The 27023-nt window shown below is 51.8% G+C and overlaps 2 protein-coding genes across 6 annotated transcripts in view; both read left to right on the plus strand.

The window, feature by feature from the left end:
• The window catches only part of PPARD (peroxisome proliferator activated receptor delta), an 86770-nt gene extending 78451 nt beyond the window's left edge, over positions 1–8319 (plus strand). For both annotated transcript variants that reach the window (XM_072730774.1, XM_072730779.1), the window contains exons 4-8: positions 2236–2390; positions 3105–3243; positions 4611–4813; positions 4988–5438; positions 6194–8319. In XM_072730774.1, the coding sequence (XP_072586875.1) occupies positions 2236–2390; positions 3105–3243; positions 4611–4813; positions 4988–5438; positions 6194–6441 (1196 nt within the window). In that variant the 3' untranslated portion in view covers positions 6442–8319. The remainder of the gene's footprint in view (positions 1–2235; positions 2391–3104; positions 3244–4610; positions 4814–4987; positions 5439–6193) is intronic.
• Positions 8320–14226: 5907 nt separating this feature from the next.
• Positions 14227–26792, plus strand: FANCE (FA complementation group E). Of its 4 annotated transcripts, XR_011995990.1 has the most exons (11): positions 14227–14644; positions 18076–18700; positions 19273–19317; positions 19565–19624; positions 19927–20070; positions 20856–20979; positions 21188–21266; positions 22966–23032; positions 23525–23669; positions 24425–24550; positions 26125–26193. XR_011995990.1 is itself a non-coding variant. In XM_025990798.2 (10 exons), exons 1-10 carry the CDS (start codon positions 14397–14399, stop codon positions 26224–26226), a joined length of 1620 nt encoding a protein of 539 aa, XP_025846583.1. In that variant the 5' UTR covers positions 14227–14396; the 3' UTR covers positions 26227–26792. The 4 variants fall into 4 exon arrangements, 2 of the variants coding, with proteins under 2 accessions (XP_025846583.1, XP_072586896.1); XR_011995992.1 differs by lacking the exon at positions 23525–23669 and having other exon boundaries at positions 22970–23032; positions 26125–26792; XM_025990798.2 differs by lacking the exon at positions 23525–23669 and having other exon boundaries at positions 26125–26792.
• The last annotated feature ends 231 nt before the right edge of the window (positions 26793–27023 follow it).

The following is a 27023-nucleotide window of genomic DNA, read 5'->3' on the forward strand; positions in this document are numbered from 1 at the left end:
TTCCCAGTGATCCTGAGGCCCCTGAGCCAGGGGCCAGTGGCAGGTCAGGGGAAGTGAAAGGAGGCTTGATCTGGTTCTAGGGGTTCTCTGGGCCTCATAAGCAGAGACACCGCCACCCCCCTTAGATTTATGTGAAGCTGTAGGGGAAGGGATACAACCAGCCAGAAAGAGGACAAATCACAGTCCCTGCCTGCGTGGGGTACACAGCTTGGAGTATGCAGAATTATGGCTTTCTGATAAGCACAGCCCTAATTCACACTGATATTCACATGCAATTCCAAATTCTAGGACTTCTCTCTATAGTAACTGTGTTACTTTTCACCATGACTTTCATTTTAGAGAAGGAAACTGGGGCCCAGAGGGCAAAACTGGGTGTTGAGCCCAAAACAGCAGTTTGAACTCAGTCACATTCTTAACCTTCATGCCTGCTCTTTCTGAGCATCTGGAAGTCGACCTGGAAGTCTTCCAAAGCTCTCACCTTGGAGCCCAGAGAGAGCAGCAGTCGCCTTCCCTGACAGCCTCATTCTTGAGTGGTGGCTCCTTCGAAGTCCTGCACCATCTGCCTGCCCCTCGGCCGGTGTTGCCACTCGCCGTGTTGTGTCTCAATTTTCTTACCTCATTCTTACCTCAGCTAGTCGAGGGCAGGGCCTGGATCCTGCCCTGCATGCAGCAGGTGCTAATCAGATGCCTGTTGAATGAAAAGAGAGGGTGGTTTTGCCTCCTGTGGTGCAAATGACCAGACACCTGCCCAGCATCCAGGGCCAGGAGGGAGAAGAAGGCGGGCACTGCCGAGAGGTTGATTTACTGCAGCTGAGACTCGGTGGTGGAGGTGGGCTTTGAGATCCAAAGGCAATGAGATTAGAGATGTCCCATGTCTAGCAGAGGAGGCAGACATGTAAACCACAAAAACAAAACTGCTTGAAAGAAGTGACACAAAGTGAACATGCACACAGACCACACAGATTGGAGGAGGAAGTACCGGAAACCCTCCTGCTCAGCATCTGCACGGGTGTCTACCAAGGGGTTTTATGTGTGATCTCATTTTCTCCCAGCAGCTCCTAACATGAGCTCTGTGGCCCCCCATCACTGTGCTCCCAGGATCTGCCTGGCCCCTACAGCCAGGTGGTGCCAAGTGCAGGACGCCCAGGGAGCCTGAGAACCCCTTATGTCACAGTCACTGCTCCGAGCCTGCTCCCTGTGCAGAAGCGGCACCCTGGGGGCAGAGTTCCTGCCCAAGGGCCCTCACACCCTGGTGGAGGACACCCAACACTGGGTCAGCACATACAGACTGTCATGTTGTCGCTGAAGCTTTGGAGGAAACCATAGTGGCTCTGCCCTCCCACAGGAGCACTGTGCCCTCCTAGGCAGCCCACTCTCCCTCATCTGTGGAATGGCTGAAGGTTGGGAGCTAAGGCCCTGGAACAGGACAGGCCAATTTTAGGAATCAGGGACTTGTGGCTCCCCTGCCCTTGCCAGCCCAGGGTGGGGGGCAGGCTGCCTGATCCTCTCCGCTGTGGTCTGGTCTGGTGTTCATGCTCCCCTCTCTGTGGCTGAGATAGGGCTTGGCTGAAGGCTTTCCTCCTGTCACTCCGAGTACCACAGGGGGAGCTGAGGAAGGTGTGAGAAGGGTGGGGTACACTCTGGGGAGGGTGGGTTACGCCTTAGGAGGGAACTCAAGATAATTTGTAGAGTGACCTTTATCTGGATTATAGAAAGGGAGGAACAGCAGCCTGGGAAATGTTAAGTCCGGGCGCGGCTCCATGGCATGGGTCTGCCTAAGGTACCGTCCTACTCTGAGCCACTGATTCTCTGGTCTGGGAACTTAACCCCTGCCCCTGAGGAGGTTGCTCGAGCATCAGGACAGAGCAGAGAAGGGCAGATGGGCAGGCCAGCGTCGCTGAGGCAGGACACACACACACCCATACCCCTCTCCTCCCTGGTGGTGAGTACAGCCCAGGCAGGCTCTGACTTCCCCCAATACTGATAAGCTGCCATTTCCCAAACACCTGCTATATGTCAGGTCTAGGGAAAAGCCCTGGGTTCTAGATGAAGGAACTGATCCTCAGAAAGGTTGACTCCTTGAGGCACATAGCTCTTAATGAGCTGAGTGAGAGCTGTGTGATTCAGAAACATGGGCTTTTCCCACCATCTGCTCTGCCCCCGTGGGCCCCAGTCACTTCCTTGGGCCCCCATCATGGCAGAAGGTGAAGCCACCCCCATGTTGTGTGTTCGCAGACCTCTCCCGGAGCTCCTCGCCACCGTCACTGCTGGACCAGTTACAGATGGGCGGTGATGGGGCATCGTGTGGCAGCCTCAACATGGAGTGCCGTGTGTGCGGGGACAAGGCATCGGGCTTCCACTACGGTGTCCATGCGTGTGAGGGGTGCAAGGTGAGGCCGTGGCGAGTGGTGGCTGGCAGTCAGGGCTGTATTTACATGGTGAGATGACCTGCCAGAGAGGCCAGGCCCTGACAGTACCTACTGTACTTCCCACCTGGGAGGCAGCCAGGTCCTGGGGACCATTCCAGGCCTCAGCCCTGGTCCCTCTGGTCCCTCCCTGCGGGGCACCACCCCAGTCACTCTCCTGGGCTGTCTGGCTGCCAGCGCCCCCTGGGGATGTAGCTCTAGAACACCGGCAGCACCCAGTGAGGGTCTTGGGCTGAACCATCACCCTGAACTCAGTGTTTCCTGCACCTGAAAGAGTCTCTCTGAGGAAAAAAAGGAAACTTAACATTCCTATTTCCAGGGCTGCTTTGGGGCTCATCCTCCCAACTGCACACCCATCAAAATTTTATATATTATTTTACTAAACCACTGTCTAGAAAATGCCAAGAACCAGATACATTTATGAAGAAATCAGGTTAGCCATGATACAATTTTATGTTACCAAACTAACAAGCATTTAAAGGATGTATGTAACTCTCAAAGGTTTTAGAATTGTTTACTCTCCTCCTCTCCAAAGGAAATTTCCCTACATTACTTCCAAATTTCAGGAATTTCTACATCTTCACATAGAACTGGGGCCCCTGACTTAACATAACCCATTGGGCAGAACAGGATTCTCCACATTTTGTGGCTTCTTCTCACCTCTTCACTGTCCCTCAGGGCTTCTTCCGTCGGACGATCCGCATGAAGCTGGAATATGAGAAGTGCGAGCGGATCTGCAAGATCCAGAAGAAGAACCGCAACAAGTGCCAGTACTGCCGCTTCCAGAAATGCGTGGCACTGGGCATGTCGCATAATGGTGAGAGCCACCCCGAGCCAGACACAGGAGATGCTGGCTCCACACAGCCTGAGACCAGAATCAGGGGAGCCCAGGAAGGGAGAGCCCTCAGAGCAGTGCCTGGCACACAGGCGCAGAGCAAAGGTCAACTCTTGAGCCTTGGAGCCAGCATCAGCCGTCCTTCCCCAGATCTGCCTTCCCCAGACTGCTCAGCACCCGCTGTGGGTCTGGGGCCTGGGGCAGTCACCTCCTCCCAGTACCTGAGGCTTACCCTCGCTGGCCCAGACGGGAACTGGGAATTGACCCCAGCTCCAGTAGCATTGGAAACACCACTCCCAGAACCTCAAGCCTGTCTCAGCTGACCTGACACGGTGTCAGGAGCCACTGCCAAAGCCTGGGATCACCTTGGCCCTTCTTAGTTATTGAAGGCAGGCAGGAGCCAGTAAGTGACCGCACATGTCAGCTGCCGGGAGCCAGACAGGAGTTTCCTGGAGGCCAGCCACTCCCAGGAGACACAGCCTGCCCTGAACTCGGGCCTCCTACAGAGTCTTCAGACCCCATACAGTAGGATTTTGAGAAACCCCACCTGCCCCCTCTTTGCCTGTCTGGGTCAGACACCTGCCCGCCCCCCTGCCCCCCCCCCCCCCCCCCCCCCCCCCCCCCCCCCGTCCCCACCGAGGGCTGCGGAGAGCCTCTTATTTAAATGTCTGCACCCTGTCTTGCATTTTAGATGGTGGCAGGACCCGAGCCCTCCATCGGAAGATTTTCCTAAGTGGTGGGGGCTGGCGGGTCTGGGGTTTGGTCCCTCCCTTCAGTGTGTATCTGCCCAGGCTCCATTCCTTGGGTAGGCTGAGGGGATTTCCTAGGAGATCTCAGGGCCAGCTCATTTCTCACTTTTTCTCTTAAGAGAAACCAGACTTGGATCCTGCTCCATTTCTAATGACTAATTTTTTAGTGCTTACTCTGTGAATATTCTTATTTAATTATTTAGACAGTCCAGTGAGATTTAAGTATTAGCCCATTTTTCTTACCAATAAAGGTGAAATAGCCTGCCTTAAGTCACACGGCCAGTAAGCTGCCAAGCTAGAGCTCAAGCACCAGCCTTTGACACCACAGGCTGTCTTCCAGCCACAGTGGCTCAGTCAGCTCCCTGAGTTAGGGTTCCTTGTGTGCCAGGCACTGTGAACAAGACAGAAGCCCTGTCCCCCTGGAGCTTACATTCTAGCGGGGTTCCCCAACATTCCAGTGTGCTGGCTGTAGAGCTTCTGAGGGTCCTGGGCTTAAAAAGTGTGTCTCCATTTCTGGCCCACGTACCTGTAGTGAGACAAGGAGGTCAGGGGTGCCAGCTTCTGCCCGGGCTCCTCGATGACCCATCCCCCTCAATACAGCCATCCGCTTTGGCCGGATGCCAGAGGCCGAGAAGAGGAAGCTGGTGGCAGGGCTGACAGCAAACGAGGGGACTCAGCACAACCCACAGGTGGCTGACCTGAAGGCCTTCTCCAAGCATATCTACAACGCCTACCTGAAAAACTTCAACATGACCAAAAAGAAGGCCCGTGGCATCCTTACGGGCAAGGCCAGCCACACGGCGGTGAGTGTCACTGCTTGCCCCAGCAGTCCCAGGCTCCAGGCTCTGTGCTGCCTGCCTAACTTCTGGGGGAACCGGGCCGTCTCCCTTCCCTTGCGCCGTGGCCCAGGCAGGGGTTTGGGGAGTGTATGGGTGGGGGTCCCCAAGGCCCAGCCTCTAACAGGGCCTGGTTTGCAGCCCTTTGTCATCCACGACATCGAGACGTTGTGGCAAGCAGAGAAGGGCCTGGTGTGGAAGCAGCTGGTGAACGGCCTGCCACCCTACAAGGAGATCAGCGTGCACGTCTTCTACCGCTGCCAGTGCACCACAGTCGAGACTGTGCGTGAGCTTACGGAGTTTGCCAAGAGCATCCCCAGCTTCAGCAACCTCTTCCTCAACGACCAGGTGACCCTTCTCAAGTATGGTGTACACGAGGCCATATTCGCCATGCTGGCCTCCATCGTCAACAAGGACGGCTTACTGGTGGCCAACGGCACCGGTTTTGTCACCCGTGAGTTCTTGCGAAGCCTCCGAAAACCCTTCAGTGACATCATCGAGCCCAAGTTTGAGTTTGCTGTCAAGTTCAATGCCCTGGAACTTGATGACAGTGACTTGGCTCTCTTCATCGCAGCCATCATTCTTTGTGGAGGTAAGTGAGGGGGGGGCAGGCGGGCCTGCCCCCCACACCCAGCCCTTCTGGGGCTTGGGCCCTCACTGTGGGGCACCAGGCTGGAGCCCGAACAGCATGGGGAGGTGCCCATGTGAGGATGGCAGTGCAACATCCGAGGCACCAACCACATGGAGGACCAGCTCCCTCTTATAGATGGAGAGGAGACAGAAAAAAGACTAAAAAGAAATATGCCAGCATGTTAATGGGGATGATTTCTGATGACGGAGAAGTTCTCCATATTTTACCTGCATTTTTCAGATTCTGGTACAATAAATAGAATAATCATCATGCTGAAAGTGCCATAGAGCTTACTTCACGCCAGGCACTGTTCTGGTTCCTTTTCCTAGATTATAACTCATTTGATCCCACTCAACACAGTGGATGCATCACCCCATTTTACAGATGCACAAACTGAGGTCAGAGAGGCTGAGTGGCCTGCCCACAGCCTTGTCACTGGTCTGTCGTAGGAATGGGAATTGGATCTAGGCAGTGAGTCTCTTAACCATGAGGTCATACTGCCTTTCTCAGTAGGAAAAACAAAACGAAGGAGACAGGCCAGGACCAGGGGTGGAGGGACTAGAATACTCAGTGGAACAGTCACTGATGGGACAGGGCTTGGTCTGTCACATCAGTAGGGCTGCTGCCCCCTGGGCCAGGTCACCCACACGGGGTAGAGGTAGAGATAGGGGAGCTCCCCTGCTCCCTCCCACAACCTCTACCCTATGTCCCCACAGACCGACCAGGCCTCATAAACGTGCCCCAGGTGGAGGCCATCCAGGACACCATCCTGCGTGCCCTCGAGTTCCACCTGCAGGCCAACCACCCCTACGCCCAGTACCTCTTCCCCAAGCTGCTGCAGAAGATGGCCGACCTGCGGCAGCTGGTCACCGAGCATGCGCAGATGATGCAGCGCATCAAGAAGACCGAGACGGAGACCTCGCTGCACCCCCTGCTCCAGGAGATCTACAAGGACATGTACTAAGGGTGTGCGCCCGGGGCCTCCAGGGGTGAACGGACAGAGCCAGGACTTTCTGTGGAATAGCCCCCGAGCCATGGGATCAGTCCCGTGCGCAGACACACGGCCACTTGTTCCCTGCCTTCCCCTACCCCGACCTTTTCCATCCGCCTCTTTCTCAGACCCTCTTTCTTTTCTCATTTCTTTGCGGGCACTCTCTCTCCCTTTCTATGGGTTTCCGCCTTCCTTCCTCCCTCGCCTTCTCTCACCTTCCCTCTGTGTCTCCCCATCCCTTTGTGTGCCCCTCTTTCTCTCTGTGAGACAGTTTGTGTTACTTCACCAGCAGCATGAAACGGGTCCTCTGCTTTCGTCCGCCTCATCCCCTGTCCCCCAGGAGCAGGGGGGGAATGGGCCTTCCCTCTGTATGAACATTTTACCTGCAAGGGTAGGAGCCTTGCTTCTGTCTTCACAGCAAAGGACTTGGGCCAGCCAAAGAAACACTAAGCTCTCTGGGCCCAGCTTCCTGGGGCTGACTGCAGTCACAGCCCCCCAAGTCACCAGGGCCCTGCCTTGAGGGCTGGAACACCTCCCCCAGACTGTTGCCACCCTCCCCTCTGCAGCCAACCCCTCTCCAGCAGCACGCCCCAGCCCCACCAATACCAACACCCTCTCTGTTCTTTTATCAGTCTTCCAGGCCAGTGTCATTAATGGTCCCCTGCGCTGGCCGCTGGGGGACACCTCCAGCCTGGAAGGAGGTGGGCTTCCCTCCTGGGGCCCCCCCACCGAAGAGGAGCAAGCCTCAAGAGAGGCAGAGGTTGGCAGGAGAGGCAGCAAGCAGCATACTTAATTCTGACCCCAGGTGTTGGGGTCGTTGGCAGCCCCTCTCCCACCACCCTGCAGCAGCCACCAACCACAGCTCCTATTTCTTCACCCAGTGCCAGGGCTTGGCCTCAGCTCCAAAGAGGAGCCCAGCCAAAAGCTCATGCACACACACACACCCCACACACACCCCACCCAACACTCCCTGGAGCTGCCACTCCAGCACACGCAAGCACTGAATCACTTTACCTGTTCCTCTCCCCTCACCCTCACCCTCCCTTCCCTGAGGCAGATGGGCCAGCCGGGCCTACAGGTGAGCGAGCGGGCAGGGGTACCCTGTTGAACCAGCCCAGAACCTGCTCAGGGAGGGCATGCCAGGAATAAACTGATCCCACCCGGTGTGACATCCCTTTGTCCCCGCAGTTCTGTGCTCCCCTCCCCTGTATTCAGCCCGGCCGACCACCTGGAAATCACCCCACATAGCCTCTGGTGACCGAGGACCTTGCCGGGTCCAGGACTGCTCCTCTGGCCCTTGCCTCTACCCTTCCCCTCCTCCCAGGTGAAGGACCCGGCCTCAGAGGAGGGACCAAAGCCCAGCTTGGATGCTGTGTCTGAGCAGGAAGGCAGAGAGCCCCCCCACAGCCTGCTTCTCCAGGAAGGAAACTGGCCTGGAGGGATGAGGGACTGGGGAGGGTCTCTGAGAAAGGTGGGGAAGACCTGAGGTTAGAGCCCAGGCTTCCTGGGTCCTGTCCATCTCCCCCCGCCTTCCGTGCCCTGGGATCATTCTCTATGGACGAGACTCTTCCCTCACCTGCCCCCACCCTCAGCTGACCAAGGATTGGGGTTGGGGTGCTCCCTCTGAGCCAGCGCTGTGAAGGGAAAGATGCTGTGCCTGACCCCCCCACACCCCCTCCCGCACCCAGGCCTGGTGCTGAGGATCTAGCTCTTTTCAGTGTCTGAACACAATCTCCAAAACTGAAATGTATATTTTTGCTAGGAGCCCCAGCTTCCTGTGTTTTTAATATAAATAGTGTACACAGACTGACAGAACTTTAAATAAATGGGAATTAAATATTTAAGACTTGATTGAGGCTGCCTCGGTTTCCTGCATGTTCTTCCTGGGGGCTGATGGGACTTGTCCCCCTGCCCCTATCCAGTGCACGAAGGGGGAAACGGGGCCGCGCGAGGGAGACTTTGGGGCACAGGCCAGGAGGGTTGATCGGGCTCCCCCGCCACCTGGCTGCTCAGCACTTCTCAGTCAGCGAGGGTGGAGGACCGAGAAGACGCTGCCCTACCCCGCGCGGATCATCTGTGGCACGAGGGGGAGAACAGGTACGCGTGCCCTTGGTGCCGTGGCACAAACCAGGCCGGGGTGAGGAGGGCCCTGGAGGAAGCAGTTCCTGCAAGTGAGACCCAGCCTTTCCTTGGCCAACACCCCGGTTTTCTCCTCTGCTTCCAGGGGGGCCATGCTCGTAGAGGCTCCCCGAGAGCCCAGCCCTCGGCAGCTGGTGAGGCAACCTCAAGATGGGTTTCAGTGCTCGTCCAGCCAGGAAAACAGACACCCCAACACATTTCAAAATGGGGGATTTACTATGGGAAATAGTGACAAAAGGATTGAAAGGCCTGAAAGATCAAAAAGGGGGAAACTGAGGTCATCCAGACATTAGTAACTGGGCAGACATCGTCACTCCCAGGGCCGTGTGGGCAATGGAATCATCTAGCAGCCATAGGATACCCACGGACACTGCAGAAACCAGGAGCCCAAAGCCACTGTCTGATGTGACCGCAGAACCGGAGTCCTTGCACACGACACCTAGGGCTGCTGGGTGGCCTGGGCCACCACCGCCGCTCTGCCCTGGGGACCTCATCCCTGAGCAGGTAGCCTGGAGCTCCAGCTGGGCCGCTCCTGCTGGGAGCGCCATCAGAGTCCGGGCTGGAGAGGCAGGCTCTCCTCCCTCCTGTCTTCCAGTTGGCTGTCTGGACCTCCCGTTGAAAAAAAGCACCTCAAGGGAGGCTAGGGAATGTAGTTTGCAGACTTCCAGCCCCCAAGGTACAGAGGAGTGCGAGGGGGAGTGGGAATGGAGCCCAGATGAGAGCCTAGAGCCAGTGATTAACTAGCCCGAGTACAGCCGCCAGCTGGAGGGGGCGGCCCCAGGAGGCTCAAGCTTAAGGCCATGGTCAAGTCTGACTCTAGCCTCCCTGTTGTCTCTTGCTGGCCAGAACGATGTGAACTCCATCAAGTCCCATAGGGTTCATCTCAGCCAGGAGAGTGACAGTCCCAGGTGAATAAGAGGATGGAGGAGGAGGAAGAGGAATGCTTGGAACAGGGGCGTTTCTGAAACTAATAGCCTTGCTTATGATGGAAACTTGTGGTTTGCTTGGTGTATTTGGCTCACCAAGTATCCTTCGCTCACATCAAGTCGAAGTCTGGCTCAGCTGTTAATGGCTAGTCCTCTTCCCAGCACTAAAGAGTTAAGAATACGGGATGCCAAATAACTAGATGGCGCTTAGTTCAGGGAGGAGAAAGTAAGTCTGTTTTTGTTGTTACCTGGCTTCTGGTGCTGCAAACAGCATCACTTCGCTCCGGTACCTTATTATTAGTATCACTAAGTGATATTCTTTATTGAGCACCTATTCTGTTGCCAGGTATCCTGCATGCATCATCTCTTAATTCTCACCACTACCCTAAAGGTAAATATTATCACCTGCCATTTCACCAGTGAGGATGCACAATGAGAGACATTAGCAAGTGTGCCTGGTCAGCTTGGAAAAGGCATATTCATTCAGGGCCCTAGGACCTCTGCTGTTTTACCCATGAGGAAAACTTGGGGAGCAAGTCGATCTCTTTTCAATGTTGCTCAGGACAAATGAATCAAATATTTAAAAGAGAAGAAAGCAACCTTAAGAGAATGAGAAGCTACTATCTTTGTAATAGTTCTTTAAAACCAATGCAATAAGGGGCACCTGGGTGGCTCAGTCGGTTAAGTGACTGCCTTCAGCTCAGGTCAGGGATTGAGCCCTGCATCGGGCTCCTTGATCAGCGGTGAGCCTCCTTGTACCTCTCCCTCTACCTGACTCTCTCCCTGCTTGTTTGGGCACTCTCTCTTTCTCTCTCTCTGTCAAATTAATTTTTAAAATCTTTTAAAAATAAAATTAAAACTTCTGCAATAAGTTTATTTTTAAAAGATGGGACATGGGATCCTGGGGTGGCTCATTGGTTTAGCATCTGCCGGGCAGCCTGAGTGGCTCAGCAGTTAAGTGCCTGCCTTTGGCCCTAGGGCGTGATCCTGGAGTCCCAGGATCGAGTCCCACGTCGGCTCCCTGCATGGAGCCTGCTTCTCCCTCTGCCTGTGTCTCTGCCTCTCTCTGTCTCTCGTGAATGAATAAATAAAATCTTAAAAAAAAAAAAAAGGTTTAGCCTCTGCCTTCAGCTCAAGTCATGATCCTGGAGCCCTGAGATCTGGCACTGCATCCAGCTCCCTGCTCAGTGGGGGAGCCTGCTTCTCCCTCTCCCTCACCCTCTCCCTCGCCCCCTCCCTCTGTCTGTGTGCTCTCTCTCCTGCTCGCTCTCTCTCAAATAAATAAAATCTTAAAAAAAAATAAGATGACTAATATTTTCAGCATAGGTGGCCACAGATCTGGCATTGTCACATGAGCAGAGAGGCCGATAGGGAATGTGAACAGGTTGAGTGTGGGGTTTGTAGGCTGTTTAAGGAGCAGGTCCTCACTGACACGAGGTTTGGGTAAATAGAAGGAGGAGGAAGAGAAAGGGCTGGTCATTTAGAGGGATTCCCAGACTTCCAGCTTGGTGGGTCGGTGGGATCCTGCATTCACACTGGCATTGCAGGAAGAGGGCAAGACTCAAAGATGTTGAGCAGGCAGTGATAATGCAGAGAAAAGGCTATTAACAGACCTGTATCCTTTTCTTTCTCCCTCTCATCCATCTTTCTCTGCAAGAAGGAAGCTGGTCCTATGTAAGCTGATCACAGGTTGCCCACAAACCTCTCCTGTACCTGACCTTTCACAGAGTGAAAAGCTGAAATTTCGGTTGTAGGGAACTTCCTAATTTCATTAGCTAGAAATTAGCAAATCCTAAACTCTCTTCAGAACTGGACATTATTCTAACTTGGTTATAGAGACACATTTTGGGATTATCTCCTTTGCTGGTATTATTAAAACTTAGTTCACAGGCACCTGGGTGGCTCAGTGGTTGAGCATCTGCCTTTGGTTCATTCAGGTCCTAGGATTCCTGGGATGGGGTCCCGCATCAGGCTCCCCTCAGGGAGCCTGCTTCTCCCTTTTCCTATGTCTCTGCCTCTCTCTGTCTCTCATGAATAAAATCTTTAAAACTAAAGCAAAAAACAAAAAAACAAAAAAAACCACAAAAAAACAAAAAACAACTCAGTTCAAAGAAGGAAACAGATTCCCAGGGTCACTCTGCTGGCCCAAATAGACGTTGTGGGACTTAGAGAAAGGCATCCCTTAAGACACTTCACTGCCATCTTCTGGAAAATAGTTGTAATAAATGTAGTAAAATCTATGCAGTGATCCCAGTGGTGGCTGAGTAGGAGTAGTGCCTCTTGTGTTATGTACAACCTATCCAACCTTACATGCCAGCCTTGAGTTTTCCTTGTTCCTAGAGCAACGGGGCTTGAAGGCAATGGTCTTCTCTCCTTCTGCCCTCTCATAGCCAGATCCGATGCTGATTCTTCAAGCAAGGGAATGGCTGCTGCCCCTTCAGGTCTGATTGTATTTATCTGCACCAGCTACCAGATAAAGCCCTCACCTCTGATCCTCGCTGGACTGAGAGTACGCAGCTGACCTCTGGGAGCGAGGTGGTAACAGCAGGCATATGGGACAGGGAGGCTGCTGGTCATGATTATCATAAATGTCTGTGATAAATGTAAAACCCATACATGATGTCCATAATGATAATGGTGCCTGCTAAGATGAGGCATCTTTGTGCTATGTACAACCTGCCCGACCTTATGTGTCAGCCTTGACTCTCTTGTTCCTGGGGTAATGGGGATGAAGCTGATGGATTTTCATTGATTTCTTTCTCTACTCCTAGGGCCCAACAGTGTTCCTAGGAGGCACAGAACAGCAGGAAGACGAAGTGTTCTTCATGGACTGTGCCCTGGCCATGGCCTTCTGGAGTTCAGAACTCTTACTGGGTCCCAGTAATTCTTTTTTTTTTTTTTTTTTTTTTTGTAAGATTCTATTTATTTATTCATGAGAGACACAGAGAGAGAGACAGAGACATAGGCAGAGGGAGAAGCAGGCACCACGCAGGGAGCCCGACGTGGGACTCGACCCCAGGTCTCCAGGATCAGACCCTAGCTACCTTAAAATTATTTTGGGGGGAAAAAAATGGCTGCAATGGAAATCAGATCCAGCTCAAAACATTCCTATGACTTATCATACTGTTCAGGGGCGCCTGGCTGGCTCAGTTGGTAGAACATGCAACTCTTGATCTCAGGGTCATGAGTTCAAGCCCCACATTGGATGTAGAGATTACTTAAAAATGAACAAGATATTCCTTTGGCTTACATACTATTTAGAGTGAAAACCAAAGTATTGCATCAAGGTTTCACAAGAGATGGCCCAGTTACCTCTCTGACCTCTTCTCTGATTACTCCCCAGGAAGTACATTCTGCTCCAGCCACACTTATGTCTCAGGGCCTTTGCATGTGCTCTTCCCTCTGCCTGAAATGACCTCCCCACAGATGTCTATCTGTTTTGCCTCCTTATCTTCTTCAGTTCATCTCGCCTGACTACCTACTTAAAGATTACCTCACTGTGTCTCACTTCCTTGCTATATTCTTCTTGAAAGCACTAATAACAATCAAACATTCTATCGTTAACTTATTAGTTGTCTCTCCTCTCTAGAGCATCAGCAACAATGAGGAGGGTCACTTTTTTGCTCCCTGAGTCCCCAACCCTAGGTGATCAGTAAAAGTTTATTGAATGAATGAATGTGTGTAGCTGCAGAAGTTGGGAGAATGGTAAATACAGACTGGAACCCAAAGTAGGGTTGATGGATCCTGGGGGGGCTCTTCTCCCCTCTCTATATATTCTTATCTTCTGCAGTGATTCCTCTTCTCCCCCCACTTCACTAGAAGCTTGCCTTCTCCAGCAGATTTCTTTACACTGAAACCTTGGGAGGTGGAGCCCTCCTGGGCCCTTATAAACAACACAAGACAAGTTGGCTTCTTGGACTTGGGGAGGAAGTTCTCAGCAAAGCCTTTGGCCATAGAGTATTTTACCAACCTATTCTCAAGTATAGTGTGTCAAATATTTCTGGAGAGGACTGAAACCTGGTGATGACAGTTGATGGCCTGTGGAAGAGGTGATGTCAGTGTGGGGTGGTAAACTGTGACTAAATCTTATTGCAAGGGGGCACGTGGATGGCTCAGTGGTTGAGCATCTGTCTTTGGCTCAGGTCGTGATCCTGGAGTTCTGGGATCGAGTCCCACGTCAGAACAAACGTCTCCCTCTGCCTATGTCTCTGCCTCTCTCTGGGTCTCTCAAGAATAAATACATTTAAAAAAATGTAAAAAATCTTATCTTAAAATCCATGATGCGAAAAAAAAAATCCATGATGCGCATAACATGGACATCAGCTAAGATTAAATGATGCTTGGCTCCCGAACAACAGGATCCCTGACATCCTTTCTGCACTCCATCCCCGGCCTCCTCACTTCAGAGAGCAGGAGAGGAACAAAGGTGAGGGTTAATACGTCCCTCCACCGAGCCCCGCCCCGCCCCACCATCTCCCGCATGGCCCCGCCCACAAGCAAACCCCCTCGTTGTGGCCCCGCCCCCACAGTGGCCCCGCCCCACCCGCGGATCTCCCTCGGCCTTCGTCCCGCCCCTTCACTCCGTTCCTCCGCCTCTATGGTCAGGACCGTTTGTGGCCCCGCCCCTTCCGGCCTGCCCCCGCCCCTCGCTTCACGTCCGGCCCCGCCCCTAGCCACGCCTCCTTCGTGCTTTCTGAGGGCGCGCGGGATTCTGGCTGGCTCTCGGCCGCGGAGCCCCCAGGCCCGCAGGTGGCAGGTGCCGGAAGAGGCTCGTCGCCGCGTCAGGGCAGGCGCTGGCGTCCTGCGCCCTTTCCCGGGTCCTCGAGACCGAGGTCAGGAACCAGAGCGGCGGCGGCTCCGGGCATGGCGGCCTCGGAGGCGGCACCCGCTCCGGCGGAGGGCGCAGACTCGGCGCCCTGGGCACAGCTGGAGGCCCCCGCCCAGCTCCTGCTGCGGGCGCTGCAGGCGGGGCCGGACGGGGCGCGGCGCGGCTTGGGGCTGCTGCGGGCGCTGGCCAGTCGCGGCGGGGAGCCCTTCGGTTGGGGCCGCATCCTCGAGGCGCTGTGCCGGGAGGAGCCCGTCGTGGAGGGCCCGGACTGTCGCCTGGAGCTGTAAGTCTCCTGCTCGCGGAGCGCCGCGTTTCGGCCGTGAGGCGGGGGGTGGCGCCACCCCACTTTCTAGATGAGGAGATCGAGGTCCGCAGCCCGGCATCCCTGCCGCGCACCCCGGGAGGAGGAGCGCATCCCACGGGCCTTGCTGGAGGACCGCCTTGGTGCGGCGGGAGCCGCCAGCCTGCGCGTGAATGAGGAGCTGGAAGCCGGTGGACTCTAAGGATCTGACCGCATGCTTCCCGCTCCAAGGCAATCGCACTCATACCTCTAGTGTACGCAGGAGTAAAAATACCTACGTTGTAAAGTATACAAAAGTAGAAATTGATTTTTAAAAATATTTTATTTATTTATTCATGAGAGACACAGACAGAGGCAGAGACGCAGGCAGAGGGAGAAGCAGGCTCCATGCAGGGAGCCCGATGCTGGACTCGATCCCGGGTCTCCAGGATCACGCCCTGAGCCGAAGGCAGGAGCTAAACCACTGAGCCACCCAGGTGTCCCAAAAAGAAGAAATTTAAGCTGTGGTGACAGAACGGACATCTGAAGGGTGGCTTTATGATGTCAGATTTTCAAAGCGCAGTATACATTTTAGGGCAAAATCACTTTTCTTAAGGATGGTGTTCTTGATAATTTACAGTCTTTGAGGTGACTTTGAACTTTCTTTCTTTCTTTCTTTCTTTCTTTCTTTCTTTTCTTTCTTATTTCCTCTTTCTTTCCTGTTTCTTTTTTGCCTCTATGTGACTGAATTTCTGCTAGGAGCAGAAGGGTCAGCTCTGCCATTTTCTTATTTGATGGGCTTCCCTTACTGGTATTCAGTTCCTTTTCGGTCATCTTTATAAACTCTGTGTCCATTTAGTGAGGTTGGTTTTGTTAAAGAACATAATTCAGTATCCATAAATGCATTTAATTATCCTAAGTAACCAAAATACTTGAAGTAGAAAAAGTGACAGAAGTGTCCCCTTCAGCCTCTAGGGGGCTGAAGAGCCGTCTTTGCACTCAGATGCTCCTCTCAGAATTAGGCTGGAGACTGGACTATGAAGGGCCATTCCATACATTAAATATTTGTAATACTTAATTTCTCATGTTTTAGATAAGTAGAAGTGGAAATTCTAATATTGTCTTCACACACCCTACTTTGAATTTGTTTTGAGAAATGGGTCAGGAGAGGGGCCCCTGGGTGGCTAGTCAGTTGAGCTTAGGGCTCTTGATCTCTGCTCAGGTCTTGATCTCAGGGTCTCCATCTCAGCATCCTGAGTTTAAGTCCCACAGTGAACTCCAGGCTGGGCATGGAGCCTACTTAAAAAAAAAAAAAAAGAAAGAAAGAAAGAAATGAGTCAGGGGAACTTTCTGCATCCCCAAATTGGAGGCCATAAACATTCAGCTGTCTGGCTTTTTCTGGACAGAATTAGAGGAGGGGAACTTAATTTGGGGTCCCTGGTTAAAACTTTATTTCAGTATAGTTGGTTTCTTTCATAATCCCATGTATTTTATTTTCTGCATTTAACACTCTGATAAGGGGATTCATGCACACAAAAAAGTTAAGAGCCTTTGAAGTAGGGTTTTCCCCCAGCTCTGTGCTTCTAAATATCCTCTACCACAAATTGACCATCTTTTGAACTTTTACCTTAGTTTTCTCTCTCACTTAGTGTTTTTCACAAAGAAATCAAAGTCAAATATTTTTTTTCTCTTTCACACATCCCAGATGCCCCTTGTATGTAATGACAAGCAGCCCTGAGGAATCACATAGAGAGGAGCAGAGGTGTGATGCCAGGTGGGCTTGGTGTACCCATGACTTGCTTGCCACACCAGTAAGCCTGAGATCACACGGCATTTGGATTTGTGCATCAGAGACAGCTACATTGCTCTGTCCAAAGTAGCCCTTGCTTATCTCTGGACTTATCCTCAGAGAGTTAATTCATTCAGTAAATGTGTACCCTTTGCCTGCTATGGACTGACGCTGTGCTGGGTACTGGGACATGGAGGAAGGAGAGACTGCCTCTGCCTCTCAGGAACTCGGGTGACAGGAATGTCAGAGCTAGATGTGACCTTGTAAGTTCCAGGGAATTGCTAAGGGGAGTATAGGGCTGCAGAGTAAGCACTGCACCACATCCTGGAATATTACTATTTTTATTTTGGGCCTTAATCTATCTTTTTTTATTTTTTTTAAGATTTTAGTTATTTATTCATGAGAGACACAGAAAGAGAGACAGGCAGAGACACAGGCAGAGGGAGAAGCAGGCCCCATGCAGGGAGCCCGATGTGGGACTCGATCCCCGGTCTCCAGGATCAGGCCCTGGACTGAAGGCAACGCTAAACCTCTGAGCCACCCAGACTGCCCCTTTTTTAATCTTTTTAAGTAAGCTTCCCGCCATGTGGAGCTTGAACTCATGACCTTGAAATCACGAGTCACATGCTCCAGGGTTGCCTGGCTGGCTCAGTCGGTGGAGTGTGTGATTCATAATCTCAGGGTCCTGAGTTTGAGCCCTGTATTGGGTGTAGAGTTTACTTTAAATAAATAATTAAACTCTTAAACACACACACACACACACACACACAAATCAGAGTCACATACTGAACCAACCAGGCGCCCCTGAAGGATTATTTTTATGCAAAGTTTGGGAAGGGAGTTTTTTTTATGTAAAACAAGCATGGGTCTTTTATAGAGTAGGTTTCAATGTGGATTTTTTTTTTTAAGATTTTATTTATTCATGAGAGACAGAGAGAGAGAGAGAGAGAGAGGCAGAGACATAGACAGAGGGAGATTCAGGTTCCCTGGGAGGAGCCTGATATGGAACTTTATCCAGGACCCCAGGATCATTACCTGAGTTGAAGGCAGCTGCTCAACCACTGAGCCACCCAGGTGCCCCTCAATGTGGATTTTTTTGAGCCAAAATAGGACACGTCAAAAAACAGCCTAGCCCAGAATATATGAATACATGCTCAATTAAAAAAAGAATTGTTAAAAAAAAATTTGAATTGTTCAGAGAACTTTTGGCTGTTTAGGAATAATAAAATGAACTCAAACTGGCTTAACCACCACAACAAAAAATACATGCTCGATGAATGCCTTTTGAATGGCTCTCCTGGGCAACCCTGGTGGCTCAGCGGTTTAGTGCCACCTTCAACCCAGGGCCTGATCCTGGAGACCTGGGATTGAGTCCCACGTCGGGCTCCCTACATGGAGCCTGCTTCTCCCTCTGCCTGTGTCTCTGCCTCTCTCTCTCTCTCTCTCTGTCTCTCATGAATAAATAAATAAAATCTTAAAAAAAAATAAAAATGAATGGCTCTCCTGCTGACCCCTTCCATCCACCCTGACCCAAGGGTACTGCCTCCTAGCCACCCCGTCTGTCCATTGCCACCCAGCTTTACCCAGTCTGCCCTGTGCTCCTTCCAGCAAGATATTCTTAACTGCTTGTCCTCCTTCTGCCCAGGAAGCCACTGCTGCTGCGCTTGCCCCCGTTATGCCAGAGGAATCTGATGTCCCTGCTGATGGCTGTTCGGCCATTGTTGCCTGAAAATGGACTACTCCCTGTGCTGCAGATTGCACAACAAGACCAAAGCCCTGACCCTGATGCCTGGCTCTGGGTCCTGGGGGAATTGCTGCGGAGGGATTTGAACGGGGGGTTATCGACTGAGGGCGTGTCTGTGCTGTCTAAGAGCTGCCAGGGACGGCTCCAAGGCCTGTGTAGGCGGCTGGGCCGGGGAGGCAGGAGGCTGAAGTTGCTCCAGGTTCCAGAGCCTGAAGAGGAAGAAGAGGAGGACAAGGAGGACAGGGACTCTCAGCAACCTGGGAAACGTAGAAAGAGGCGAGAGGAAGGACCTACCAGTCCTGAGGGCGAGTGTGCCCCCAAAAAGTTCCGGTGTTTGGAAGGGGAAGAGGAAGAAGGTCAGGAGGAGGAGAGATGTGAACCTGAATCTTTGGAATCCCTGGCAGATGAAGGAGATGCCCTACCCATTAAGAACCAGAGTGTCAGGGCCAAGCCCAGTGAGGCTGGTCAGAGTCTGGAGGCTGCTAAGGACCTAGCTGAGAGTTTGGAGTTGCCCAAACCTGTCCAGGTACTAGAATGGGGAGGCTGGGTTTAGAGTGATCCTCCAGGAGTGGGGGGTTTATCCAGGTGAGGGCTCGGTGGGAGACTATTTCCCAACTGGGGTAACAAGTCTGTGGAGCTGGGGTAGGGGTGTGGGGTTCAGGGAATATAGTTTCTGCTCCATGGACTCCCAAGCAGGAGGTGGGAAGAGTTAGTGGAGGGGGAAACCTTTGGCCCTAATAATCTACAACATGAGGTTAAAGGATGCCAGGCAAGAAGAAAAGCTCCTCTGCGCAGAGGGTGTGGAATCATGCCAGCATCCAGCCTGTCTTCCCAACCTAAGCCCTGGGTCTACCCCCATTAGGATGAGTGCAGAGGGGACAAGTCTAGACAGCTGGGTTTCCATGGGCCTTGTCTACTATACTTTGAGTTCTTAAGCTCCTCTCAAGGTTTAGGCTTCGCTTTCTTGACTCTCTTGAATCATCCTTGCCCATTAGCTCCCACTGATCTGGAGCCTTCTCGGGGGAGGGGGCTAGGACTGGGCCCCGGGACCACACTGTGTTGACAGGGACTTGGCAGTGACTGGGCTTTTCTTTGCAGGACCAGGTTCCCAGACTGCAGCAGCTGCTCAAGACGTTGGGGGAGGTAACTGGCCCCTGCTCACCATCGCCCTTCCACTTTCTGTCTAGACCTTAGCCAGGCCCAGGGAAGCACAGGCTGTTTGGACAATGGGGGTCAGAGTGAAGGTCTGAAGACAATCACTGCAGGGGCTTCTCTTGGCCCAAGGACAGATATGTCATCTAACCCCAGACAAGTCCTTCTCCTCTGGTAGTGTCCAGGCTCCTCACCCCCCACTCTGCCACAGCCGGGACATGAGATTTGCCTTTTCCAGGGGTTGGAGGGTGCCCTGCCGGTTGAGCTACAGCTTCTCCATGAATGCAGTCCCAGCCAGGTGAGTCCAGGAAGACTGCCTGGCCCTGAGGGTACATCCCCTCTCCCCAGCCTTGTTCCATTTAGGTCTGTGTTTCCTTGCCTTGTGTGGGAATTTGGGGAGCGGATTTTGTTGGGTTCTGTGGTCTCTTGGGTAAAGGTCATCCTTTGTGCTTTTGATCTTGGATCCTCCTCCTATGAGGAGCTCTCCCTGCCTTATGTTACCTTGGAGTGTCCTTGCCCTACTCATTCTGCTGCCCAGTTGGCTTGAGACAGCCTAGCAGAGGCAGACTGAGTGTGTCTGTGGCCTCTCCTGCTTGGTAGGTGGACCTGCTGTGTGCCCAGCTGCAGCTCCCACAGCTCTCCGATCCAGCTCTCCTGCAGCTCTGCACCTGGCTTCTGTCCCTTTCCCCAGATCTCAGCCTCAGCAATGCTACTGTTCTGACCAAGAGCCTCTTTCTTAGACGGGTAGGTGGCATTGTGATAACACCTGGCATGATAGGGACTATGGGGAAGAGCATCTGAGCCCTCAGAAGGGTGGTGCTTGGGAGAGGGGGTTCCCCACCTTGTAAGGCATCTGGACTCTCAGAGGCAGCCTGGGGCAGGCGGAGGACATGGACCTCCAGGCCATCTATCCACATGCCATCTAATTCCTCTCTCTTGAGCTCCAGATCCTTCCAGGAGCTGAAGGGATTTGGGAGCTCTGTGTCATTTCCAATGGGTGAATCCATGTGAGTTCTAGATAAAAGAACTTTTGTATGGGACACCTGGGTGGCTCAGCAGTTGAGCATCTGCCTTTGGCTTAGGGCATGATCCCGGAGTCCGAGGATCGAGTCCCATGCCCGGCTCCCTGCATGGAGACTGCTTCTTCCACCTGTGTCTCTGCCTCTCTCTCTGTGTGTGTCTCATGAATAAATAAATAAATAGAATCTTTAAAAACAAAACACAAAAGTTCTTTTTTTTTTTTTTAAGATTTTATTTATTTATTCATGAGAGACACACAGAGAGAGGCAGAGACACAGGCAAAGGGAGAAGCAGGCTCCACGCAGGAAGGCCAACGTTGGACTTGATCCCGGGACTCTGGGATCAGATCCCGAGCCGAAGGCAGATGCTCAACTGCTGAGCCACCCAGGTGTCTCGAACTTTTGTGTTTTCTTTGCAACATGTATCACCGTCTGAAATGTGTCTGACAAACTTTCATTCAAGGAAAGAAGAAATGAATTAATTAATATTTCCTTCCCCATTGGCTGTAGATTCTCTCCCTGACTTCCTCAGCCTCCCGCCTGCTCATGACCGCGCTGACCGCCTTCTGTGCCAAGTATGCCTATCCTGTCTGCAGAGCCCTCCTTGGCCCTGTGCTCCAGGCCCCGGGAACAGGTAATTCTGGAACCAGCCCTGGGCCCAGTAGCTCTGCCCTTTCTCTTCCCACCACCCTTCACTCCTGGGGGGCCCTGGCAGTTGTGTATTCAGTCAATAAGGCTGCCTTGCTTCCCTGACTATGCTCCCCTGTAATGAGCCAGGCATTGTGTTCTATCCTCTCCTGCCATTTTTCCCCAGACCTCCCGCCCTGTTGTCCCCTACCCAGGTCCAGCTCAAACAGAGTTATTGTGTTGCCTTATGAAGGACGAGGCCCTGGAGCCAGACACACAGGTTCTAATGCTGGGGTGAGTGTACATGCCTCCATGCTGTCCCTGCCCCTACCCCCTCCCACTGGCCAAGTCTGCTCTTGGCATTCTGGAGTTGGAGCTGCCTGGATACCAGGCCCTGTACCTGAAAGACAGGTGGCAGCACAGCGGAGGCCCCTCTCACTGTTGCCTGAGCCGGGCTTTGTGCCTCCCCGCCACAGTTCCCACTCTGACCCTGCCCAAGCCCCAGGTTCCAGCATTCCAGGCCAGATGCCTGGGGGACACAGAGAAGGGGCTGGTGGTCCCCACTCGAGCCGTTCACAGTGTAGCTGGAACATGGCACAGTAAGGCACTGGCTGTGGATCCGGGAAGACAGGATTTTAAATCCCAGCCTTGCCTTGTGTGAATTCAGACAGGTTTCTCCATCTCTCTGAGATGATTTCATATGATTTCATATGATTTTCCTCATATGAAAAATGGGCATAATATTCACTCTAGGATTTTTCTAGATGTTAAATATGATAATGCATATAGACCTCAGCACAGTAAGTGCTCAAAAATTGTTATTAAATTTGTGTTAAATTTGGGTATTAAAACTGGGAAGTCAAGATCCAGCCATGTAGAAACAAATGAGTAGCTAAGACCCAATTGACACTAACATGAAATATAAATGCTAACTCTCTGGGGCACCTGGGTGGCTCAGTAGGTTAAACATCTGCCTTCTACTCAGGTCATGATCCCAGGGTCCTGGGATCAGGTCCCATGTCAGGCTCCCTGATCAGTGGGGAGCCTGCTTCTCCCTCTCCCTCTGCCTACTGCTCCCCCTCTCTGTCAAATAAAATATTTTTTTTAATAAAATAAACACTAACTCTCACACGAGAAGGGAACAGTTGTTTAAATGTCAGCCACCACTTACCGAGTCCTTTCTCTGTGCTTTATTTATTTTTTAAAGAATTTATTTATTCATGAGAGACACAGAGAGAGAGAGAGAGGCAGAGGGAGAAGCAGGCTCCATGCAGGGAACCTGACGTGAGACTCGATCCTGGGTCCCCAGGATCACACCCTGGGCCAAAGGCAGGCTAAACCTCTGAGCCATCCAGGCTGCTCCCTTCTCTGTGCTTTAGATTCATTTTCTCAGGAAGTGCTCATGCAGTGCTGTCAGGTGGGTGCTATTAGAGACAGAAAACCTAAAGCTCTGAGTTGCTAAGGGACATGGGCCGAAGGTCACACAGCCAGCAAGTATTAAAGCCTGGGATCAGATTCAAGGCCCAGCACCCAAGAAGCCACACTTCTTCTGTGTGACACACTGCCTCTCCACACAAGTGGAAGATGGCGCTGTAGCTTGGGAAGCACTGCTGGAGTGGGCCTCCCCGTGGATTGGGTTCTGCAGGGAAAGCTGTCCTTTCTAGAAAGCCTTGTAGATATCTCACTGCACCATCATCCTCTTCCCTGGGTCACCCTCACCTTTTGTACTCAAGAGGCACTTTTCACTCCTGCTCATTTTTTAGGGAACCTTATACACTTCACATCAGATCCTCCATTATCCTGTCCAGGAGTCTTGTATTGTAGCCTTCCTAGCACCGAGTAGTGGCTGGCTGCTGCCAGCATCAGGGGGCTCTGACTATTTCCTCTGTTCGCTGGGGATCTAGGCTGTCCCCAGGGCCTTGCCCTGCCTTATGGTAGGAACAGTAGGTACCCAGGCGTGCACTGTTCTCAGCGGGGCCTGTGCTTTTTGCAGACAGATCTTAGAGCTGCCCTGGAAGGAGGAGACTTTCTTGGTGTTGCAGTCACTCCTGGAACGGCAGGTGAGCAGACTGCCTTGAAGGGTAGTCCAATGCTATGGACAGGCATGGGCCTCCCGGGTTGCTGATCCTTCCAGGGGTGGTGAGCAGAGCAGCTGCCCCACAGCAAGGTATGTTACACGGTGGGTGAGTCCTGGGGCTTAAAAAGCTGAAAGCAGAAAGCTGACCACACTGTACATCCTGGCTCTGCTACCTACTAGCTGCGTGGCCTTGGGGAGGGACCTTTTGATGTGTGTGTGTGAATTTTCTTTTATTGTTGAGTACATCATAGATTCCTATGTTCACAAGTTTTCAAGCTCAAAGGATACAGTGAACCATCCATCCAGGTTCCCCTCTCCAGGGCTCATCACTGTTACTAGTTTCAGGGGAACCCTTCCAGAGGTGCTTTTGTGTTCAAGGACACATGTTTAAGTTTACTTTTTCCCTGCTTTTTTTTTTTTTAAGATTTATTTCTTTTCTTTATTTTAAAAAATATTTAATTAATTTATTCGAGAGAGAGAGCAGAAGAAGGGGAAATGGCAGAAGGAGAAGGAGAAACAGACTCCTCACTGAGCAGGGAGCCCGATGTGGAGCTTGATCCCAGGACCCTGAGATCATTACCCCACCCAAAGGCAGACACTTAACTGACTGAGTCACCCAGGTGCCCCAACATTTATTTATTTTAGAGACAGCATGGGGCTGTAGCAGGGGGTGGGGAGTCAGAGGTAGAGAGAAACTCCAAGCAAACTCTGCTGAGTGTGGGAGCCTGACTTGGGTCTCAATCTCCTGACCCTAAGATCATAACTGAGCCGAAACCAAGAGTTGGATGCTCAACCAACTGTGCCAGCCACGTGCCCCTACTTTTTCCCTACTTTTTTCATGGACGGCAACATACCAAGCTCAGTGCTCTGTACTTTGCCTTTTTAACCTAGCAGTATATTTTGGCAATGTTTCCATATCACTACCTAAAGTTTTGCCTCATTTGTTTATAACTTGACCTAACGTTTTTATGCCTCAGTCTCCCCATCTGCAAAAGGAGAATGATGATCATACCTGCCACACAAGGCCAGGGTGATGTTGAAATGGATAATTAGTGTAAGTGCTCAGAACAGTGCCCTGTGCATGATAAGTATTTATTAAATTTTTAAGGACAACTATTGTTATGCTGGCAGTACCCCCCTGGGACTCCAAACAGGGCTGAGATGTATATGCCAGGCTTTATGTGCATTATCTCATTTAATATTTTTCATCATCTTTAGCGTTAGATGTCATGAGCCCCATTTTACAGATGCAGAAACTGAGGCTTCAGTTTGGTTATGTGACCTGCCTGGGGTTACCTAGGTTGGAAGTGGTAGAGTTTGAAATTGAATCTGGAGCCCTTTCTTATTCTGTTGTCCCATCTCCCAATGTGTGCAGGTGGAGATAACCCCCGAGAAGTTCAGTGTGTTGATGGAGAAGCTCTGTAGAGAGGGGCCAGCAGCCACCACTTCCATGGCCTATGCCAAGCTCATGCTGACAGTGATGACCAAGTATCAGGCCAGTGTGAGTACTGGAAGGGCCATGAGGGCTGGTCCTGCTGCTCTGAGTGTGCCCATGAGGGTGTATATCTAGATGTTGGCCAGGGAAGACACCCTGAATGTTAGCCAGGGAAACTACAAGTTCAAGCTTCAGAATGGGGAATGAGACTGCTAGGAGGTCGTTAATGCAGGCAACACTGCCGTGGGCCAGATGGTGAATGAGGCACTGGGGAATCGAGAGTGACCATAGCACAGTTCCTGTCCTTGACTTGACATTCTCCACCGGTGCCAGGCTAGTGGGGTAGGAGAGATGATAACCAGATCGGCATCACATCTGGAAAGATGAGAGGTGGGGGCGGGGGGGGTGCTTTTGGTGGTGGTGGTGGTGGTGGTAGTGGTGGTGGTGGTGGAAGCAACTAAACCTTGTTTGTGGTTGGGACAGGCTTCTCAATTCTGAAAGGGTGAGTAGTGGTCAAGGGCCAAGACTGAGGAAAGGACATTTCAGGCAAAGAAAACAGTATAAACTGTGAGCATCCAGGGGGATCTACAGATGGTAGCTTCGGCCTGAAAACATGAGAGTGGATGGTGGTAGGGGTGAGGTTCTAGGTCAGAGTTAAAACACCACGAGGTAATATTGCAGAGCCTCTGCTATGTCTTAGGCACTGTTTAAAGCCCTTTGCTTATGTGGCCTTGCTAGTTTATTTCAGGTGTTAGCCCAATGAGAAGATACTATTAACAGCTCCATTTTATAGATGAGGAAATTGAGATCCAGAGAGGTTAAAGTAACCTGCCTAGGATGACATGGCCAGGCCGTGCCATCATTGTATGGAAGACCCTATAGGTTATGAGGAGGATCATGGACTTTATCTTGAAGGTCAAGTGTCCCTACCTTTTTGGGGGAGTCACAGGCCCATTTGATGATTTAATGAAAGCTATAGATCCTCCAAGAAAAATGAAAAATCTGAACACATGTTATGTACAATTTCAGGAGAATCCTGGATCCTCTGGAGACCCTGTAGATCCTGGAGGAAGGGCATCCAATTTGAGACATTTATAGTTACCCCAGGGCCCAGGTGAAGCTGGGGTGACTTGGTCAGATTTGCATTTTAGAAAGAAGCCTCTGCCAGCCTCTGTTCTGGCATCTGTAAGGAGTGGGGATCGGAGAGAAGATATAGGGCAGAGACCTGTCAGGAGGCTGTAGCAAAAGGTCAGGGAAGAATAGTGTGGCCCCGAAGGAATGTGGCAGCCACAGTAGAGTATCTCTGTCCCTCAGTTTTCTCATCTCTAAAATGGGAGGGTTGTGCAGATTACATGAAGTTATGTTTATAAAGTGTTGCTACATAGTAAGCACCCAATAATTGTCAAGTGTTATTAATGCGGCTGACTTAGTAAGTTGTATAGTTCATATTTGGTCCCAGGTCCACTTGAATACAAAGACCTTGCATAATCATGTATGATGATAAAGTAATGCATTTAGATATCTCCTCCATTGTCCTTGTGTCCTGGATTCCTCTCTCCTTCCTAAACAGGGCCATGGACAGAGGGGAAAGGGGAAGGATCAGCTGCTGGAGTGCTGATATGATTCTTCCTTCTCCCCAGATCACTGAGATCCAGAGGCTGGGCCTGGCCACAGCCCTAGAGCTCAACACCACTTTCCTGAGGAAGTCCCTGCAGGCCGCCCTGAGACATCTGGGCCCCTGACCATCCACCAAGAGACCACACTCCTGGAGCTCCCCCACCAGCTGCCTGAAGAATACTTTTGTCCTCAGCACCATCCCCTGACCCCTTTTCTGGGGAAAAAGGCTGAGCCTGGCCATCCCAGGGGTCAGGTGCCTTCCTGCTCCAGGATGCAGAGAGGCCACTTGGCCCCCCCAGCCAGCAGGGGGGATGCTTCCTGGGCTGAGGGTGCTGGATGAGCTTTATTTCCCAAGGCTGCTGACCTTTGGGCTCACTCTTTGTCACTTTTTCATCAGTTGATGGGGACAGAAACTTTCTGAAAGGCCTCAGTAGGGTCAGAGCAGACCAAGAGTAGATGAATGATGCTTCAGGAGCCCTGAGATGACCTGTGTGCTCAGCATGAATATCTTGCACAGGGGCGCCTGGATGGCTCAGTTGGTTAAGTGTTTGCCTTTGGCTCAAGTCATGATCTCGGAGTCCTGGGATCGAGCCCTGCATCTGGCTCTTTGCTCAGCAAGGAATCTGCTTCTCCCTTTCCCTCTGTGCTTGTGCACTCGCTCTCTCTCAAATAAATAATCATTTAAAAAATATATTTTGCACTCAAGTATATGTTACGACCCTCTGTGTTCTGACTTGGATGATAATTTATTAAAAAGCAGGGGTTTGGGGCACCTGGGTGGCTCAGTTGGCTAAGTGTCTGCCTTAGACTCAGGTCATTATCCCAGGGTCCTGGGATAGAGCCCCCAGTCTGGGCTTCCTGCTCAGTGGGGAGTCCACTTCTCCCCCTCCCCATCCTTCTGCTTGTGTGCACTTACTTTCTC

This window comes from Vulpes vulpes, chromosome 1 (assembly GCF_048418805.1).
Source record: "Vulpes vulpes isolate BD-2025 chromosome 1, VulVul3, whole genome shotgun sequence".
Taxonomy (NCBI): Eukaryota; Metazoa; Chordata; class Mammalia; order Carnivora; family Canidae; genus Vulpes; species Vulpes vulpes.

Excerpts from the sequence above, each read along its gene's own strand:
- FANCE (XM_025990798.2), top strand. The coding sequence starts at position 14,397 with ATGGCGGCCTCGGAGGCGGCACCCGCTCCGGCGGAGGGCGCAGACTCG. Across the intron at positions 19,318-19,564 it reads TGCTCAAGACGTTGGGGGAG|GGGTTGGAGGGTGCCCTGCC; the intron begins GTAACTGGCCCC and ends TGCCTTTTCCAG. Across the intron at positions 21,267-22,965 it reads ACACAGGTTCTAATGCTGGG|ACAGATCTTAGAGCTGCCCT; the intron begins GTGAGTGTACAT and ends TGCTTTTTGCAG.